Source organism: Psammomys obesus, unplaced genomic scaffold (genome assembly GCF_907164565.1).
Source record: "Psammomys obesus unplaced genomic scaffold, mPsaObe1.curated_primary_1811, whole genome shotgun sequence".
NCBI classification, from domain to species: domain Eukaryota; kingdom Metazoa; phylum Chordata; class Mammalia; order Rodentia; family Muridae; genus Psammomys; species Psammomys obesus.
In genome coordinates this window covers 8330986-8349898 of record NW_026596134.1, presented here as the reverse complement: position 1 = coordinate 8349898, position 18913 = coordinate 8330986, and the positions used below count along the sequence as shown (strand labels likewise).

General features: G+C 39.3%; 1 protein-coding gene across 6 annotated transcripts in view; it reads left to right on the top strand.

Moving 5' to 3' along the window:
- The window catches only part of Ppp4r4 (protein phosphatase 4 regulatory subunit 4), a 95341-nt gene that overhangs the window by 36359 nt on the left and 40069 nt on the right, over positions 1-18913 (top strand). For 5 of the 6 annotated variants that reach the window (XR_008718476.1, XM_055593050.1, XM_055593048.1 and 2 more), the window contains 5 exons: positions 9273-9420; positions 9849-9922; positions 12015-12121; positions 14833-14940; positions 18522-18643. Coding sequence is in view for 5 of the 6 variants with exons in the window: in XM_055593050.1 (XP_055449025.1) it covers positions 9273-9420; positions 9849-9922; positions 12015-12121; positions 14833-14940; positions 18522-18643 (559 nt within the window). In the remaining variant the exon portion in view is untranslated. Of the gene's footprint in view, positions 1-5050; positions 5155-5257; positions 5322-9272; positions 9421-9848; positions 9923-12014; positions 12122-14832; positions 14941-18521; positions 18644-18913 lie in introns of those variants that run through there. The other variant, XM_055593053.1, reaches the window with a different exon arrangement.

Genomic DNA, 18913 nt, shown 5'->3' with positions numbered 1-18913 from the left:
CTGGTCTAGTCCCAGAATTTCTTTGTATTTTCATTTGCCTGAGAGTCTGGTAGTGTTACTGTTTACTCTGGGAGGGAGGGACCTAGTGAATCTGGTCAGTCTCAGGTACTTGCTGAAGCTATTTTGAGTTATTTACCTTCCTGCTTAAGGGGCATCTCTGCTGGATGGAATGTTTCAATCACTGAGGGAACTTAGACACTAACCCCCTCTTCTCTCCTTTCTGTCATTTACAAGAAAGCAGCTCTGACTCCTTTTCCCAGCCACTTTGCCCTCTCTGCCTTAATGTTCTGCACCGTAACAGGCAAAGGAGCCAGCCTGGCATGGATGGAAGCTCTGAACCAAAACTCTCCTCTGTTGAGTTGCTTCAGGCATTTTCGCCAAGTGCCAGAATACTGACTGCTGCTAGAGTGCTCTTCTCCAACTGCAAGAGCGTTCAGGGCCCCTAAGAGCCTGCCAGAGCAGCCTCAGGCGCCCCAGCTACCAGCCACTTCTCAGGACCCTCCTCTAGAATCAGCAGCTGTAGAAGAGAAGCACGTTCTAAATTACATGCTTGCTTTTCTGTATTTGCATAGTTTCTTGGGGCCCAGTGGGTAACTTTTCACTAACTTTTTAATTTCTGTGTTTTCATGGAGACGTTTTTATATTTTTGTCTAGATTTTTAAGCGATCCTTGTTGGGAATATTGGTGAGAATCACCCCATCTGCCGTTACCAAAAGAGGAAGTTCGTTTTATTGTGCCTTAATTTCAGAATGTTAACACTGAGATATTTTATGTATGTATGTATGTATGTATGTATGTATGTATGTATGTATGTATGTATGTATGTATGTATGAATGTGCCTGGGGAGACCAGAGGTGTGAGATTCCCTGCAAGTGGAATTACAGTTCATATCAGGAACATCGCTTAACTGGGGTCATCTCCCTAGCCCTCAGGACCAGGAGGTTAACTTTAAATGTTTTATGTAACTGCACAGGTTTTAGGTGTACACCTCTCCCTCTACTATTCCTGTATTTCCCCTTACCCTCACACAGGCCAATTAATTATTTTCTAATGATATGATAGGAACCCTCCTGAGCCTATGATTAATATTCTGACAAAGATTTGTGGTAGATCTCCTTATGTAAACATTGATTTGATTTGATTTTTTGTGTGTATGGTTGTTGTGTCTGCATGTATGTATTTGTACCAGGTGCATGTGTGGTACTCTCAAAGGTCAGAGGACGGTATTGGATTCTTTCTGGAAATGAAGTTACAGGTAGTTCTGAGCTACCATGTGTGTGCTGGAAATTGAACCTGGGTCCTCTGCAAGAGCAGCCAGTGCTTTTAATCGCTGAGCCATCTCTCCAGCTCAATACGGTGTTCCTAAACTCCCATTTTGTTGTTGTTGTTGAGGTAAAATTGTGTTTGTAGCAGCAATTACCCACCTTTGTTTCTATTTTCTCTTTAGGAAATCTTATCAATTTGTGCCTTTAAATTCATCCATGAGACTTCACTTACTGTCCTACTTTAGTTTTCTTTTGCTGTGATAAAACTCCATGCCCAGGAGCACCCTGGGAAGGAAAGGGTTTATTTGGCTTTCATATCTTGTGTCACAGTCCACTGAGGGAAGCCTAGGCAAGAACCTAGAGGCAGGAACTAATGCAGAAGCCATGGAGGAACGCTGTTTACTAGCTTGCTTTCTATGGCTTGCTCAGCCTGCTTTGTTGTACCAGCCAGGGCTACCTTCCCAGAGGTGGTGTCACCTCCCTTGAGTGGAGCCCTGCCACATCAATCATTAATCCAGAAGATACCCTACATTGCTGCAGGTAATTTGATGAAAGCATTTTGTCTACTGAAGTTTCTTTTCCCAGATAGCTCTAGCTTATTCCAAACGAATAAACTAACTAGGGACTTAAAAAGATGATATCTGTATATAGAGTGTATTGTTTGGCATATCTATTTATGTCTCAAAGGCATTTTTAAAGCCAGCAGACCTAAAACAGAATGCATGACATTTCTTTTTGTTGTTTTACATTTTTTAATGTGTATGCATTTAGGTGCATTTTATGGTTTGTGTGTGAAGGGGGTGGGGTCGGGAGGAGGGTGGCAAATTGGCAATAATTGGCTCTCTTGTTTTGCCATGTGGGTATTGGAGACTCAAACACAGATCATCAGGCTTGGCTCCAAGTGCCTTTACCCACTGAGCATCTTGCTGCCTGCTCATGGCATTTCCCTCAACACCTGGGTTTTCTTCACAGTCCTTTATCCTAAGGTGTTCGAGTGTTCTGGCTTAAGAATTATCCAGATACTTTTGGTTCTCACATTGTGTATTCTCTTGTGTAGTCTTGTTTATTTGATTTCTTGTTGAATCTATCCACTTCACCAGCCACACTGTGCCTATGCTGGTCCCAGTGGTTGTGATGGTTTGCACTGGTAAGCACAGTTTTTCAAGGTTGCCCTAGTCTGTGCTTCCCTCTTGTGGTGCTACTGCTTCTCTACTTCCAGTTCAGTTCAGCTCTCAGAGGCAGGACGTTTGTAGGCATTTAGAACTGTGTGTCTGTGTAGGTAAAGCTCTGAGGCTTTGCCTAATTGAGCTGTCTGGTCACTGCCGAAGCAAACCCACCTATTTGCTGCAAGCATACAGATTGCTTTTTGAGACTTCCTGTTGAGCATGTTTCTCCACACTCCCCAATGTTGGATGCTGGGATTGCTCTTTTCCTATGCTTCTAGCTTTCCTGCCTCCTTTTCCTGCCTCTCCCTGTTCTACCTTTCTCTTCACAAAGGTTGTTATTCTCAGGGAAGCTTTCCCTGTCTCTTCAGATATTACCTCTAGGGCTCTCATGGTATCTTGGACTTCTCATTCTTTAGCTCTTAGCACAATTTTAATGACAGAATTAGCAGTGTTATCATCATTTAAGACACACCACTGGATTTGGTTGATTGCTAAGTCTTGAATACCCAGCATAAACCTTGAATGTGATTAGCTCTTTCTGTGTGTTCAAATGTCTGTGAACAGCAGGAGTCATTTGAGGACCAAATCCTTGACTTTCCCCAACTACTCAGTGTCCTTAGCCTGATTCTGGTCCTCAATAAGTGTGAGTAAAATTAAAATACTGTCAGCTTAGGAATCTGATTCTTGAAAACAACCGATCTGAGAAGAAATGATCTAGAGTCAAGATGGAGGTGCCCTGGCCTTCTCCTCCCTCCTGTACCAGGGCTCCTCAGTACCACAGGTCAGCAGGGAGCAGCACTTCAAGATGTAGCCCTACCCTGACCCAGAGGCTCGTGAGGTCCTGGCCACCAGATTCAATCTGAAGGGTCAAGTGGAGACTTGGCTCCATTGGCACAGACACAGATAGGAACCAGAAGCACATCTGTGAACGTGTGACCTTGTCTACCTGACTCACCCTATGTTCTGCTCTTCCAAGGCATTTGACTGCCACTGCCTGTGTTGTGGGTCTGGGGTCATTCACCAGTCTGACTCAAGTTATGGCTTTAGTAAATTAGAGGCTTTTTATTAAAAAGAGACTGGCCAGGACCAAACCAGCGAGAGTTTTCTGGGCAAGGCCAGGCTACTGTTAGCCAAAGGATTATAAAGACAAAAACCACAGTTACAATCCTGGAGCCATATTAACTCATATCCTGTCTGGATACAGGCAAGGCTTGATTTTTTAAAAACACCCAGCAGGTACCTTGCCCTAGTGTTAGCTTTTTGTTTATTGATGCTTTTCAACTTGCTTGTTAGGGACCTGATGGGTTTCATTTCTGTCAGTGGCATATTGATAATACAATTATTCATAGAAAAAAATTGATTCTTAGTAGACCACTTGAGAGAAAGTTTAGGTTAGGAAAAAATATGACCGTTAGGAAAATGCTATTTCCACTTGCTTATAGAAAGCACCAGGCTTTTTATTACTACTGTTTGCTAAAGAAAACAGCATTGTTTTCTCCCCACAAAATATTTAACCAACTATATACTTTATGGATCATTTTAAAATGGTTATTTTGGCTACCAAATTTATTAAGCAGGTATTTCTTTCATGAAAACATTCTTTGCAAAGTGTTGTCACTTTATATTTTAAATTGAAACTATAAAATTTATGATTCAAATTTATTATGTATAAAAACAACATATAAAATGTTGAAAGCGCAGTTTAAAAATCTTGCTTTTCCTTCTCTTACTCTTCTGCCTCTACTTCTTTATCTTTTTCTTTCTTTGTTACCCTGTATTTTTGCATGGCAGAACATTTTTTCACCCGTTTCCTATAGCATAATGGTGACCATTGCTATCCATTCACAGAAAGGTTCTTAGGATTTTGTTTATGTTCGTGGTCATCAGCCTCTGGCTTAGTGACTGAAGTGCAGATTTAAAGGGGGCCCATGCATCTCTTCCTTAGTCTGGCTTAGGGTCTGCAGTGCGTTGCCCCTCTGCCCCTCTGGGCTGCTCTTAGCCAGTCCCCACTTCACGCTTTCTTTTGGTATGGGCTGAGTAAGAGAGTGAGGTATGGGAGGAAACTGTTACAGGCATTCTAGAATCGGCATGCTCCAACTGTACCTGGAGCTCAAATGTAGTCTTGCAAATATTATAATTCTGTAGTGAAAGAGCTGCCACCTACTGTTAGTTACTGAAAATTTCCACATTAATTTCCCCAAATATTTAAGTTCCTATTATCTAAGTTAAAAACAATCAATGATGTACATTTCAGTTTTACTTAGCAATTTTAGAACTTGGGAATCTGGATGTTTGCTCATTAGGGATAAGCCAATAGTTACATGATGCTTTTCTCTGTTGCACACTGTGTAGAGACTTTGTGCTAGACATAATGCCGGTTCACTGGAGACACTGTTTTGTGAAGCACTAATTAGAGTGGGTTACAGATGTGCCTAGCATGCTTTCCTTCCCTCAATAGAATTAGTTTTAACCACTTTGGAGTGTCCTGTGATCTCGATGAAGTATGTCATTTCATTTTTGAAGAGCTTAGGCTGGGCTGCCTGCCAAGCAGTAGTATATAATAATGGTAACTGGCCATCAAGCACACACTTAAGCAAGTGGAGGAATTTGCTTTTCAGTGTCTCCCAAGGCCCACGAGGATGCACACATATTTATCCCAAGAGTATGGATTTCATATGTGTTTTTCCAGAGGGTATGACTCTATGGAGGAAAATACTTACTCGTAAGTATGAAATTTATTACATTTCTGAAAAATATGTTTAGAAATATTTGATTTGTTTTTAAACAGTGATAAAATATCTTTGTCTGTGTTGGTTACTTAGCAGTGGACAGTGCCAGATGTTGAAGTCAGCACAACAAGAGAAAATCCTAAGTCCTGATAAGACTTGAGGATTTTGTAAAGATGAAATGCAAAATAATTGGGGCAAATTGTTGCTGCAAGAGTCAAGACTAAATCATATAGGAAGGAGATGATGCTGGAAGTTCTTCCTGTTCTTCTTTGCATGCAGTTTGCTTCTGTGAAAACCCAGGACTTAATGGCTTTAGGGGTCAGGAAGCAGTCTTGGAATTCAAAACAGCAGACCCACGTGAACTGGAATGAACACTGTGACTCTCACAGTTTAGCTGAATATATATATTTGCAAAGTCCTTTTTGTTTTTAAATAAAAGCTATGCTTGGAAACATGTAAGTCTGTATATTGGTCACATCAGTTTTATTTTGTTTTGGTTTTGGTTTTTTGAGACAGGGTTTCTTTGTGTAACCTTGGCTATCCTGGAAGTTACTTTGTAAACCAGGCTGGTCTCGAACTCACATTGATCTGTCTGCCTCTGCCTCCCAGAGTATAGAATGGTGTTTGTTTTGAAAACAGCAAAAACAAGGGTGATATCAAGGTTGCTTCAGAAACTAATTATATCTTCTGCCTTAACATGTCTTTTCTTTCTCAGCCAAAGACTCTTAAGCTATACAATTGATGATTAGTTAAACACACACACACACACACACACACACACAGACACAATCACGTTTGTATGTGTGTGTTGCAAAAGCTTTTAACAACAACAAAACCCAAGACACAAGTAACTGGTGGTCTCTTTGGGAATTAACCATATTGTATAAACATCTGCCACATGAAAGGCCACTGTGAGATTTTCCACATTGAGGCTTAGAGTTGTTATGAACTACGTTCTCATGTTGAATGGACATACCAGATTTGTGAGGAAGAAGTCAGTTCTCAGGAGTGCTTTGGCTCCTGGCAGGTAATGGGTGGTAGGGCATTAGCTCAGTGGCTAGCAACAAAACCCTTCACTGCTCGGGAGTTCCTTCTGCTAGAGTGGGCACGTTACTTTAGCTGGTAGCCAGAAACTGTTTGACTGCATCAGAGGAAGCAAAGAACATGAACCTAGTATATAGGTTGTGATGAGAGCTGTTGGGTTACAACATAGCAGGAGCAGCTTTGCATGGCCACACTTGAACGAAGATTGAAGATGTGCACCTCTGTGTTTGGCTTTGTCTTATGTCTGATTCTGCCAATCCCTGATCTTTAGGACCTCCCTCAAAATTTCTTGGCACTACCTTTTAGGAGCTCTTGAAAGTACATGGGAAGAGAGAGAACACCAAGAGCAGAAAATTCCATCCTGAATGCATGCTGTGTGGTCAGAATTACAGTGGATGAACAGACAAACATTCTCAAAGTCATAAAAAACTTGCTCTCTTTGGGAGAGAGACAGACCAGATGCAAGGGCTGTGCTGCTCGTTGGTTGATGGCCTCAGTCTCTCCAGGGGCTGGTGAACTTGGTGTGTGTGTGTGTGTGTGTGTGTGTGTGTGTGTGTGTGTTAGAGAACAGTTCATTTGCATATTCATAAGTGTGTTCTTTTTAAGAGTAGAAACTACTTTTGAAGTCGTTTCAAATAGGACTGTCAGGGAAGCCTTATTTTAAAAATGATATTGGAGTTCAGGCTTAAGAGAGGCCAGGGAGCCGCCACGTGGAAATCTGTGTAAAGGAGGATTTGTGAGCAGATCTTGTAAGTCACCCCAACAACTTGGACTTTTAGTGAGAAGGAAAGCCATAGAGCGCTCTGAGCAGAAAGGAGCACAATCCGGTAAGCTCCTGAGAGAATCTCTCTGGATAGAGACGATAAGAGAGGGGTGGTGATGAAGCGATGAAGCAGACTAGATGAGGCTATTTGAATAATTTAAGCTAAAGCTGGACTAGAGGAGTAATGAGGGAGGTGCCAAGGGATCAGATTACAGATCTGTTTTGAAGGTAGATCTTTTCAGTGGGTTGAATGAAGGAACAGTTGAGCTGAGGATGACCCTGAAGCTTGTAGACTAAGAAGCTGTAAAAACAGGGTTACCATTTACTAACAGAACTGAGGAAGATGACAGGAAGCAGAGGTTCTAGCATGGTGGGTCTCAACCTTCTTAGCGCTGCGACCCTTAAACACAGCTCCTCATGTTGTGGTGACCCCCAACTGGAATTTTGCTACTGTTATGAACCTTAATGTAAACATCTGACATTTCCAGCGGCCTTAGGTGATCCCTGTGAAAGGTCATTGGACTCACAAAGGGGTCACGATCCACAGGTTGAGAACTGCTATTGTAGGAAGAGTCTAATGAAGATAAGGGCAAAGTGCTGTTCCTTCTACAACCTCAAGGGTAGTATAGAGAATGATATTGCATGTACAGTGGTCATTATTTAAATGGTCCATTTCACTGTAAGTTGGTAAATTGAACAAATAAAAGCTGTTTAAATGATTTAATTTTTATGATGATCATGTTACAATTGACTTTCATTATGAAAGGAAATAATGCCAGAAGCATTAGTTTCCCATGTTCTGATAACTTTGCCCTGTCAGTCACAAAAATGACACATTCACTGTTTCCATAATTGAGGAAAAAAGTGCTCAGCCTTCACGTTGTACTTCTAGAGAAGTGCAGTTACCTTGGCATTTGAAGAAGGTAACTTAAGTTATTTTTTTGAGCTTTTGATGTATTTAAAATGTGTATTTTAATGTAGGCTTTAAATATGAATATGCATGTTCAATTTTTTAAATGGCATGAGTGTAATTTATTGTTTAGAAATGTTCTTATATTTAAGAAACTCCTTTAAATTGTTTACTTCATGGTAATTTATTCTTTTTATCAGTTATATCAAGGGGAGAAAGAAACTACAGTTACACTTTTTTATTTTATTTTATTATTTTTATTTTTATTAATTACAGTTTATTCACTTTGTGTCCCCCCTGTACCTCCCTCCTCCCCTCCCAATCCCACCCTCCCTCTTTCCCACCCAAGTCCCTCTCCCAGTCCACTGATAGGGGAGGTCCTCCTCCCCTTCCTTCTGATCCTAGTCTATCAGGTTTCATCAGGATTGGCTTCATTGTCTTTTTCTGTGGCCTGGTAAGGCTGCTCCCCCTCAGAGGGAGGTGATCAAAGAGCAGGCCAATCAGTTCCTGTCAGAGACAGTCCCTGTCCCCATTACTATGGAACCCACTTGGATACTGATAGTTCTGGCTGGCCTGACCTTCCTATGTAGATCAGGTTGCCTGGAACTCACAGAGATCCTGCTGCCTCTGCCTCCCAAGTGCTGGGATTAAAGGTGTGTGCTAATACACCTTTTTATTTTTTTACAGTCTTAAGTATTTTCCTTTTCATATTGGGATGTGTGATATTTACTTATTTAGTTTAGATGTTTTTCTATTTTAATTATGTGTATCTGTGTGTATCTTTGTAGGGGCATGCACATATGAGTGAGGTTAGCTGCAGAGGCAAGAAGGATTCATTTGATCCTTGGAGCTGGAGTCACAGGCAGTGGAAGGCTGACTGACCTGAGTGCTGGGAATTGAACTCAGGTCCTCTGCCAAAGCCATCTAAGCTTTTAACCACCGAGTCATCTCTCCAACCCTTATGAGGCTTAGTTATGAAGCAGAAACACAGGAAATGAAAATACATGTGATTGAGCTTTGACATTATTATGCTCAGTAGGATGACATCTGCATATTGCCATTAGCAATGTAAAAGTTCAGACCCATCAAAACCACCTACACTGTTCTTTAAAGGTTTACACACGGCTTATCATTTTCATCCAGTAAAGCAAGAAAATGTTATTTATTGTGTAAGTTCTTAAAACATTTAAGGTTTCTTAAGAAATTTATCACATGATGAGTTAAATATTAGGAACAGATTAACAGGGTTCTTTTAAAGTACTGAGATGCATATATCCAAGGATGTATTTAGTGATTTGTGGAGTGACCGTTTGCTTTCTGTAACCTTGGCTCTTTTAGACATAACACTCCTGACTCTCATCTCTGTAAACAGCAAATTCTTTCTGATCACACAGGAAGTCCTGCAGGTTGCAAGCGTGGAAATGCAGCTAACAGCTGCAGTGTCATTTCTGACCATTCTGCAGGAAGAATCCATGCCAGTCCACACCTTTGCACACAACTTCCTGCAAGTCATTCTCCTGCACGTGGAGCACAGGGATACAGGTCAGGGCCCTGCATGCTTAGACATTCTTGTCCATTGTATCTAGCAAGTGGTTGTGGTTCATTTGACATCTGTGGGCCTGATGGAAATAGCTGAGTTTCCTCTAAGAAAGATCCTGGGAGAGAAAACCCAGTAGTGCATTTCCAGGCTTTTTCTCTCCTTAGATGTTTTCCTTTACATTTATGCTCATGGGATCGGCATACAGTAGGAATAGCACATCTTAGGTTAAAGTCATCTCTCTCCAATTATTTTTCAGTGTTTACATTTTCTAAAGTTAGTCCAGACAATAAGTGTAGAAAATGTCATAGAATACTGATAATAATGACCCTTATTTTGTGTAATAAAATGTGATTGCAGCTGTTGATGGATGATTTGGGAGTACACGTGCATCTGAGATGTTTACCTAGCATGTTGCATCTATGCCCTTTAGGTGTCAGCAACACATGGCTGGAAACACTTCTCTCTGCAATAGAATTATTGCCAAAAGAAACCCTGAGGCATGAGGTAATAGTGTGTTTTTTTTTTTTCTTTTTGCAAATACTAAGTTACTTTATGATTTTCTTTAAAAAGAAATGATTGTTTTCTGTTGTGAAAGCAACACATGCTCATTTCAGAAAATTTAACTAATTCATAAAATATAAGGAAGAAAAATAATTTCTCCCTCTTTAGATGTATGCTTTTAAGTTTCTGATATATATCCTTCAGACGCTGTCCTCTGTGTGGTTGCTGCATGTCATATCAACAATCATATTGATTCTGTACGTGGTCACTTTTCACTCACCATTATTTTCCTGTATATAGTTACAAATTATTTTCCTTGTTAGTTGTTGGGAGCTATTTTCAGTCTTATATTTCACTATCAAAATAAAGCACCTCTGTAGAGCTTCTCCTGATCTTCAGGCAGTTATTTAACTGTAGCATCTATGAAAGGGGTGTCGCCTTGTGAGAGGGCATGAATATTCTTAGCTCTTTGCTAAGTATGTGAGATACAGTCACCCTGAGTTCTCATTAAAATAGTGTTTCACTGGGGCTGTGACTTAGTTGGTAGAGTGCTTGCCGGCCATGTACTAATCCCTGGATTCAATCTCCAGGCTTTTGTTAACCAGCCACGGGCTCATATGCTTGTAATCTTTGCACTCAGAAGGTAAAGCTACCAAGATGAGGAGTTCAAGGTCCTCTTTGGCCACATCATGAATTCCAGTTCATCCTGGATTCTGTAAGACCCTGCCTCAAAATCAACAACAAAAATGGTGTTCCAATTATAATTTGATAGGGTAAAGGCATGATTGCATTTTAATTGGAAATTTCAAATTGTACTGTTGACTGTTTTTTCATATATTTTATCTAATTGGTTGTATTTATTCTTTAGGAATTATCTGACCCTGTCCTTATACACAATTTACATATACAGTCTTTCTGCCATCCTTGTTACATTTGTACATATTTGTGTAAGAATTAATTGCATTAGTCAGGTGTGGTGACACATCCCTGTGATACCTGTGAGTTCAAGGCCAGCCTGGTCTACAGAGTGAGTCCAGGACAGCCAAGACTACACAGAGAAACTGTCTTGAAAAAAATAATAAAAAAAGAATTGGTTGAAATTAATTATTTGCCTTTTAATTTCCAATATGCTTCATTCTGTCTCTCCTGGAAAGCTTTATTATAAATTAAGAGACCAGACTAGAGGACTAGATAGCAAACCTGTCCTTTAATGTACTAACTTTGCTTTCTTTGTACATATTTCTTTGCAAACGTGCCATGGTAAAAAGTTATTCATTGGAACATCCTCCCCTGATTTCATTGTGTCTCTGCCTTCACAGTAGATTGTCATTCTATCACAACAACAGAATATTCTTTTTAAAATGGCAAGTTTTATCCAGTTAAAGTAATGTGTACCCGATGGCAAGTATCTAGAACCCCCTTCCCCACTGAACTGCTGAGCACAATGCAGAGATGTGAGCTTCGTGTTTTTGAAGAGCTGTATATACATGATTGAGGCAATTACTACTGAGTGCTTGGCATTTTTAGTATGTGATCTTTGATAGAATTCTTAGGATGATAAAGAACAAGGTTAAAAATTAAAAAGTTGGTACTAGAATAACATACCATTATTCATAATTCTTTGCAGTGTGCCATGCTGTTGGGTTTTTGAGTGCCTAGTCTACACATAATACAGCACCAGACTTTGGTCATTATGTTCAAATAACAGAATTTCCTAAATAGATTTTTTTTGACATTTTGGAATAAATATAAAACTTGATATGAAATAAAGTTCAGAGTCTCTGGTAACTAATATGCCTTTCTTTATTGAAAAATATATATTTTAAAATTAATCTTCATAGGCATTCAAGTCAATACAGAGGCTAGCCATGAGCTTTATTTCTTTTTTTTCCTAATTGATTCTACTTGTATTGTTTGTCATCTGTACCTTAGCCAAGAAGATAGTGATCTAAGTTAAGAGCAACCATATACCTAGGTTGTAACTCATATTCTTTAAAAATGTTTGAAATATGAAAATATCCTTTGAAAAAGTTGATGTTAATGACAAGAATGTATACTACTTTGCACAATTATTCTCTGAATTGTTTCCTTTTAGATTCTGAATCCACTTGTTTCCAAGGCACAACTTTCCCAAACTGTCCAGTCGCGTTTAGTTAGTTGTAAAATTTTAGGAAAATTAACCAACAAATTTGATGCCCATAGGTGAGTATTTGCATGTGATGTTGTTTCTTTTATCAAATGAAATTGATTTAAAATGTTTAATGCCGTATTAACAATGGTTACTTTTATAATTATTCCACACTGCTCACAAACTTAACCATTTTAACTACATAGGCTTCTCAGACAAAAATCTACTTACTGGAAGCATTTCTTTGCAGTTTCAAGGATTTTAAAAGTCAAGATAAATTATTTTGTACCTCCCATCTTAGTCTTCCCTATCCCATACCATGTTCTCTTGTGAGGATAAAATAGCATTATCTTGGGACTTCCAAAATTGGTAAACTTGACATAAAGATATGATTTCTGATTTCTCATTTTGAATAATCTCAGAGCATGTCTACGGTGCCCATGCTGCTCTCTACCTAGACGACAAATGATGCATGCTCACACTTGATGTGTTGCAAATTATAACATGAGAGAAATTATCAAAGCAGAAGTATACTTTGTCTGATAGTTGCCAGAATCAGATATTTCATATCTATAGCCTTCTGAATTAGCTTTTAACATTTAACCGCTGATACGAAGTTAATCGGTATTTTTAACAGAAAACTGTCATACATATAAGTTACAAGTAACTGATAATAGCATCCAAATTTAGTAAAAAAGCGATATAAATTGTGAACTCTTCTGTTAAAGTACACTAGGTTAATAAGGTAGGTTATGGTTTTAAAGAATATTTTATTCTTTAGCAAGTTCATCTGTGTGCATGTACACATATAATGCACATATAATGCTAACCCAAATGTCCCTTTACCCCCACTAAGTACCTCCATATATTTCCCTTTCTTGTTTTTATGTTCTTTTTTCCTTCTTCAACAACAACAACAACAACAACAACAAACTACTGTCTCCAATTAGTGCTGCCTGCATGCATGGGGATGCGGGGCAACCTGTCTCCCACTCTGAAGAAAAACAAGCCTCCACAGCCATTAGTTGCCAGTAGTTCCTCAGCTAGGGGTGGGCCTTCATGTGTCCCTCTCCCATCCATGCTGGGATATCGGTTGGCTTGCTCTTACACCAGTAACCACAGCTGCTGGAAGTCCATGAGAGCAACAGCCATGTGCTCTCCAGAAGACAGCCTTCACAGCGTGCCTCTCCATCTTCGGTTCCTTCCATTCCTTCTGTCCTCTTTTCCACAGTTTCCTGACACTCGGTAGGGGCTGTCCAATTTAGGCTTGTATTCTCAGCAGGCACTTACTCTCTGCACTTTGACCGGATGTGAATCTCTTGCACTGACCTTTCCCTTTGCCTGTTTCTTAGTTTAAAGCAGCACTGCTGTATAGGTATAAACACAAATACTCATAAGGCAGTTTGACAACTGTCCTTTTAGCAGAATAACTGTAGTAAGTTTCTACATAGGGACATAGCCTCCCAGCTGTGGACTTGTGACTAGATTTGCAGTAGCATACACAGATTCCCTCCTATGGAACAGAGCTAGAGGCCAATCAGAAAGCAGTCCGTTACCACCACGACAATCACGCTGTTAGTGCACAGTAGCTGCATCTTGCCCCACAGGCTGCTATTGTCGCATGCAAGATCAACCACTGGGTAATTCTGTTGATAACATTTCTCCATTTGTCACCCTCATTGCACCTTCTGGCACCATGAAAGCTAGCCAGCAGGGTAGAAGTTTTCATGTCAGTTCTGGCTTGATTTCTCTATATATCGCAACTAAAGTATGTTATATCATAAGTAATGGGGTCTTGCTGTCTAGTTATATGGGCAGCCAAGAACAATATCACTAATGGGGAGATCGCCTGTATCTGGCTCCAAGATTTTTTTTTAATATTCCATATCTTCTATGGAAAGAACTGTTGTGTGCCCATGTAGGATACTGCCATTCAAAATCCTTTATAAAAATTATATCTTAAATTACCTAATGAGTAGTTCCCCTTAAAGCTTTTCTATATACCCTTAAGGTTTTGTTAACCAACTGTCTTAATACGTGTTTTATTGCTGTGAAAAGATGCCATGACATCTTCATAACTCTTATAATTGGGGCTGGCTTACAGTTTCAGAGGTTTAGTCCATTATCGTCATGGTGGGGAGCATGGCAGCCTGCAGGCAGATCTGGTGCTGGAGAAGGAGCTGAGAGTTCTACATCTGGCTCTCCAGGCAGCAGGGAGAGAGGAAGAGGAAGAAAGGGAGAGAGGGAGGAGTGTGAGAGAGGGAGGGAGAGAGGTAGAAGGAGGGAGGGAGGGAGAGAGAGAGAGAGAGAGAACTATTGGGATTTTTGAAACCACAAAGCACAATCCCAGTGACACACTTCCTCCAACAAGGCCACACTTCCAAATCCTTCTCAAATAGTGCCACTCCCTGATGACTAAGCATTCAAATATGAGCCTGTGAGGGTCATTCTTATTCAAACCACCATTACCACCTTCCACCTCATCTATCCCTCCATTCCCCTCCAGTCTCGGCTTAAACATTTACCCTTCAATATTCCCCTGTCCTACTTTCATATCTTGTGTACTGCCATCTCCTCCCTCAAGGTCTCTTCCTCCCCCATCTCAAGTGCTTTTCTAGCTTCCTAATTCCTGCAGATACTTCATATTAAACATACAAATCTAAAAATTCAAAGATGTTTTCTCTCATATGTGGTAATTTAAGATTTGGGGAATTATTTGAAAATATTAGCCTAAAATATTTGTTCATTTACATCCCCTTTCTTAAAAAAAACCTGTCTTCCTCAGCATTAAAAGAGAAATACTTCCCCTGGTAAAATCCCTCTGTCAAGATGTGGAATATGAAGTTCGATCTTGCATGTGTCGGCAGTTAGAAAATATAGCTCAGGGAATTGGGTAAGTGCACTTCCAAGTCCTTATTTCACAGTCTTCTTTACAGATTGTGGCACATCACATCCTTCTCATGTATTTCACAAAAGCGTACTATCTTTTTTTTTTTTTTAATGTGCTTTCTCTAAATGATCATAGCAGGCCTCTCCTAATATGTAAAACAGGTTACAGGGGATATGTTTAGTATGGCAATAGATACTCAATTAATCTTACTTTCTTTTTTCCTCATCCTGGTTACACAGTTATAGTTCTAAGCAATCAGATCCAAGAAGACAGCAGAAAACAGACCTGGAATATAGTTGATCATATATTTGGGGACTGCATTCTGCATACATTTAGGTGTTTTAAGTGGAGTTGCTGTCACTGAAGCCTCATTGTGATGCTATTCAATTACAGGCTCTTTGTGCTCTTGGATTTGGGGCTCTTCTTGTACTTCTGCAGGCATACCGTTCAGGTAGTAGAAGCATAGGACAGGCAGTCTACCCTCCACTTAAAAGCAGATCCCAGGTCTAGGTGCAAGTATAATATTAAAGGAAATCTCTAAAATCCATCTTGGGAAAGGATTTTTGGTTTAAGAATTCTAAAGTTGGTGGAAAAACATTATGTGTCTTATTTTTAGTAGACACTGCATTTCATCTGTCACTATTTTTCATGGATAAGGACAGTGAGCTTATGGTAGATGCCACTAACAGACTCAGGGGGTGGTCATGTACCTTGTTCTATGTCTGCTAACCAGTTCTTTTGTCTTCTAAAGCTTTGTGACTCTTGTTGATCACTGTGGGCTATAACTAACTCAGTCTCACTTAAACCTATGCTTATGAGTCAGAATCAGAATTTGATTGGACAATGTACTACTTATTTACTTTATAAAGATGTGGAATACATATTTATGTAATTTTTTTAACCACCTGACATTTTTTTTCTCTGTTTAGAAAATGGGAAGGTAAGGTGTCTTCTTTACTATTCTGTTGTTGTGAAGTATTCCACATCTTGTGACCAAGATAACTTATAAAAGAAGGTGTTTGATTGGGGGCTTGCTTACAGTTTCAGAGGGTCAGTTCATAGTCATTATGGTGGTAAGCAGATAAGCATTGCTCTGGAGCAGCAGTTGAGAGTTTTATATCTCAATCACCAGGAAGAGAGAGGTGGGGGGAGGAGGAAAGGAGAGAGACAGAGAGATAGACATAGAGACAGAAAGATTGGGCCTGGTATGGCCCTTTTAAACTTCAAAGCCCACCCCTAGTGACACACTTTCTCAAACAAGGCCACACCCTATTCCAACAAGGCCACACCTCCTAATCCTTCCCAAGAAGTTCTACCTGGGGACCCAGGAATTCAGATATATTCAAACCACCACACAGGTATGTTCAAATTTGTCTTCCCTAAATTAATTTAGGATTATTCCTTAAGGATTAATTTATGGAAAAAAATTACAGCGAATATACTCAACTTCAGGGTCCATTTAAACCAATTTGCTTTACCATATATGCACATTTATTTAGTGTTGAGGGTTTTTTTTTGTCCTTTTAGAAATATAATTATTGGACTTTTCATAGAATAGTAACTGAAAAGTAATAGTACCTTATTGCTGGTTTTGTCAGTTTTTCATTATCATAACAGATGTTGTGACAACTAATGGGAAAAGCTTTATTTTGGGTCATTGTTTGGAGGTTTTAATTTGTAGTTAGGCTGTTCTCTTACTTTTGGGCCTCTAGGAGGCAGAGCATGTGGTGGAATGTGCGTTGGAACTAAGTCATTCCTTCGTGACCAGGAAACAAAAACGAGGAAGAAGAGGCTGCCTGCCTCCAGGGCATGTCTCCAGTGTCTGGAAATCTTCCAGTATGCCCCACGTCTTAAAGTTTCCATCACCCCCTTATAATAATAAATTAAAAAAAACTGTTCTGGGCCTTCCTTAATGAAAAGAGAAAATTAATTATTTCCTTAACATTTAAAATTATTTATATTTTCACTAATACAGTGTGGTTGAGGATTTAATGAGGAGACATCTTGAGACAAAAAAAATCTGTGAGAATAAAAGTTTAAATAAAGTTAAAATTAAGAACTATTTTAAGGGGCTGGAGGATGGCTCAGAGGTTAAGAGCACTACTTGCTCTTCCAGAGGTCCTGAGTTCAATTCCCAGCAACCACATGGTGGCTCACAACCATCTATAATGAGATCTGGTGCTATCTTCTGGCGTTCAGGTGTACGTGCAGGCAGAACGTTGTATACATAATAAAATAAATAAATCATTAAAAAAGAACTATTTTAAAAATTAAATAGGATAGAAAAATTCTAATACATAGTGAATAGTACACAATCACTCTCTGATTTCAGAAGAGAAAGATAAATGTACGAATTGCTTAGAGGTGTGCTGCTAGATGTGTGGGGAAGAACTATCTGCTGTATGTCCAGCTGAGGTTCATGACGAAACCCATATCATACAACAAATGCAGCAATTACAGACAGCATAGAAGAAAACTTCATTCAAGAACCTCATTCAAATGAGGAAACTTAAGGAACGACCTGCTGAAGGCTTTTGGTTTGCTTTTTAAAAATTCTTTTTCTGACAGGGTCTCACTATGTAGACTTTGCTGGTCTGGAATTTGCTTTGTAAACCAGGCTGGCTTCAAACTCTGCTTCTCCATGTTGAGATTAAAGGTGTGCACTACCCTCTCAGCATTGTGTTGAGACTTATTCATCTGTTCATTTATTTATTTGTTTTGTTTTGAGGCAGGGTCTGACTGTGCAGCCCTGGATGACATGGAATTTTCTTTATTGACCAGGTTGAACTCACAGAGATCCATCTGCCTCTGCTTTTGAGTTTTTTTTTTTTTTAAATTCTGTCAATATAGTATGCTGGGTATAATTTATGCTGTCTTCTGTCCTGTCTGTATGAGAGCTGGCTCTCTCTGAAGGCTCCCCTATGTCATCAGTAAAGATGATGTGCTGGCTGTGAACTGCTTATGAGTATATTGCAAGTGTTGTTCAGTCTATAGAAGCCTTTATTATACTTTATTTTTTATATTGAATATCCAGTGTTGTCTACCATTCTTCCGTGTGAAAAGTAATTATTGTTATATCATAGTTTAGATAATTAGAAAAATAACATGCCCCCAAATCTAGATCAAATGATTTTGCTTAAATTTTTTTCAAATACTGACAATTTTTTTCTTACTTAGGTGGACCCTTTTCTGAAAGTTCTTTAAAATATAAAATGATATAATTTATAAAGTTTAATATAACATCCTAGTCATTAAAATTTCTGTAGTTAATAGTAGTTTACATGAGAAATTAGAATTGACTTAATGGTTATGGAATTATGACTAGTATTTCTTTATTTAAATATTTTTAATTTTTTGAGAATTTCATACAATGTATTTTAATGATAGTCCCTCTCAACCCCCAACCCCCATAACTCCTGTATCTACTTGTATTTTTTATTTTTTTTATATATACCCATGTTTGCTTTTCTCTCCAAATGGCACGCGTGGGGCTCTGGGACCAGCTGAATGGATCAGCTGTTGTCATTAGACCCTTCTGTGAGTTTGTTGATCTGACTTATTTTCTTCTGCTGCTTCTTGTACAGGACAGAACTGACCAAGAGTGTGGTGCTCCCCGAATTAATAGAGCTCTCTAGGGATGAGAGTGTCAGTGTGCGCCTTGCTGCCTTTGAAACCTTGGTTAACATGCTTGACATGTTTGATACAGGTAAATTTGCGTGTGCAAGCATCTTTGGTTTTACATCATTAACAAGGAACAAAGGCTTACTCAGAATTTGTTGTCAAGTTTAAAGTTTTATGGTGTTTTCTCTTGGATGTCTTCTATGCTTCTGCTCTGACCCTCCTGGAATCTTGTGCTGATTTGAGTTTCCTACTCTTCATTTCTCTCTTCAAAACTTAACTGACAGATGTAGAAGTTGAAGGATTTGGGTTGGGAAGTATCCCTTAACTTCCTCAGCTAACTGATGTTAGTTCCTGA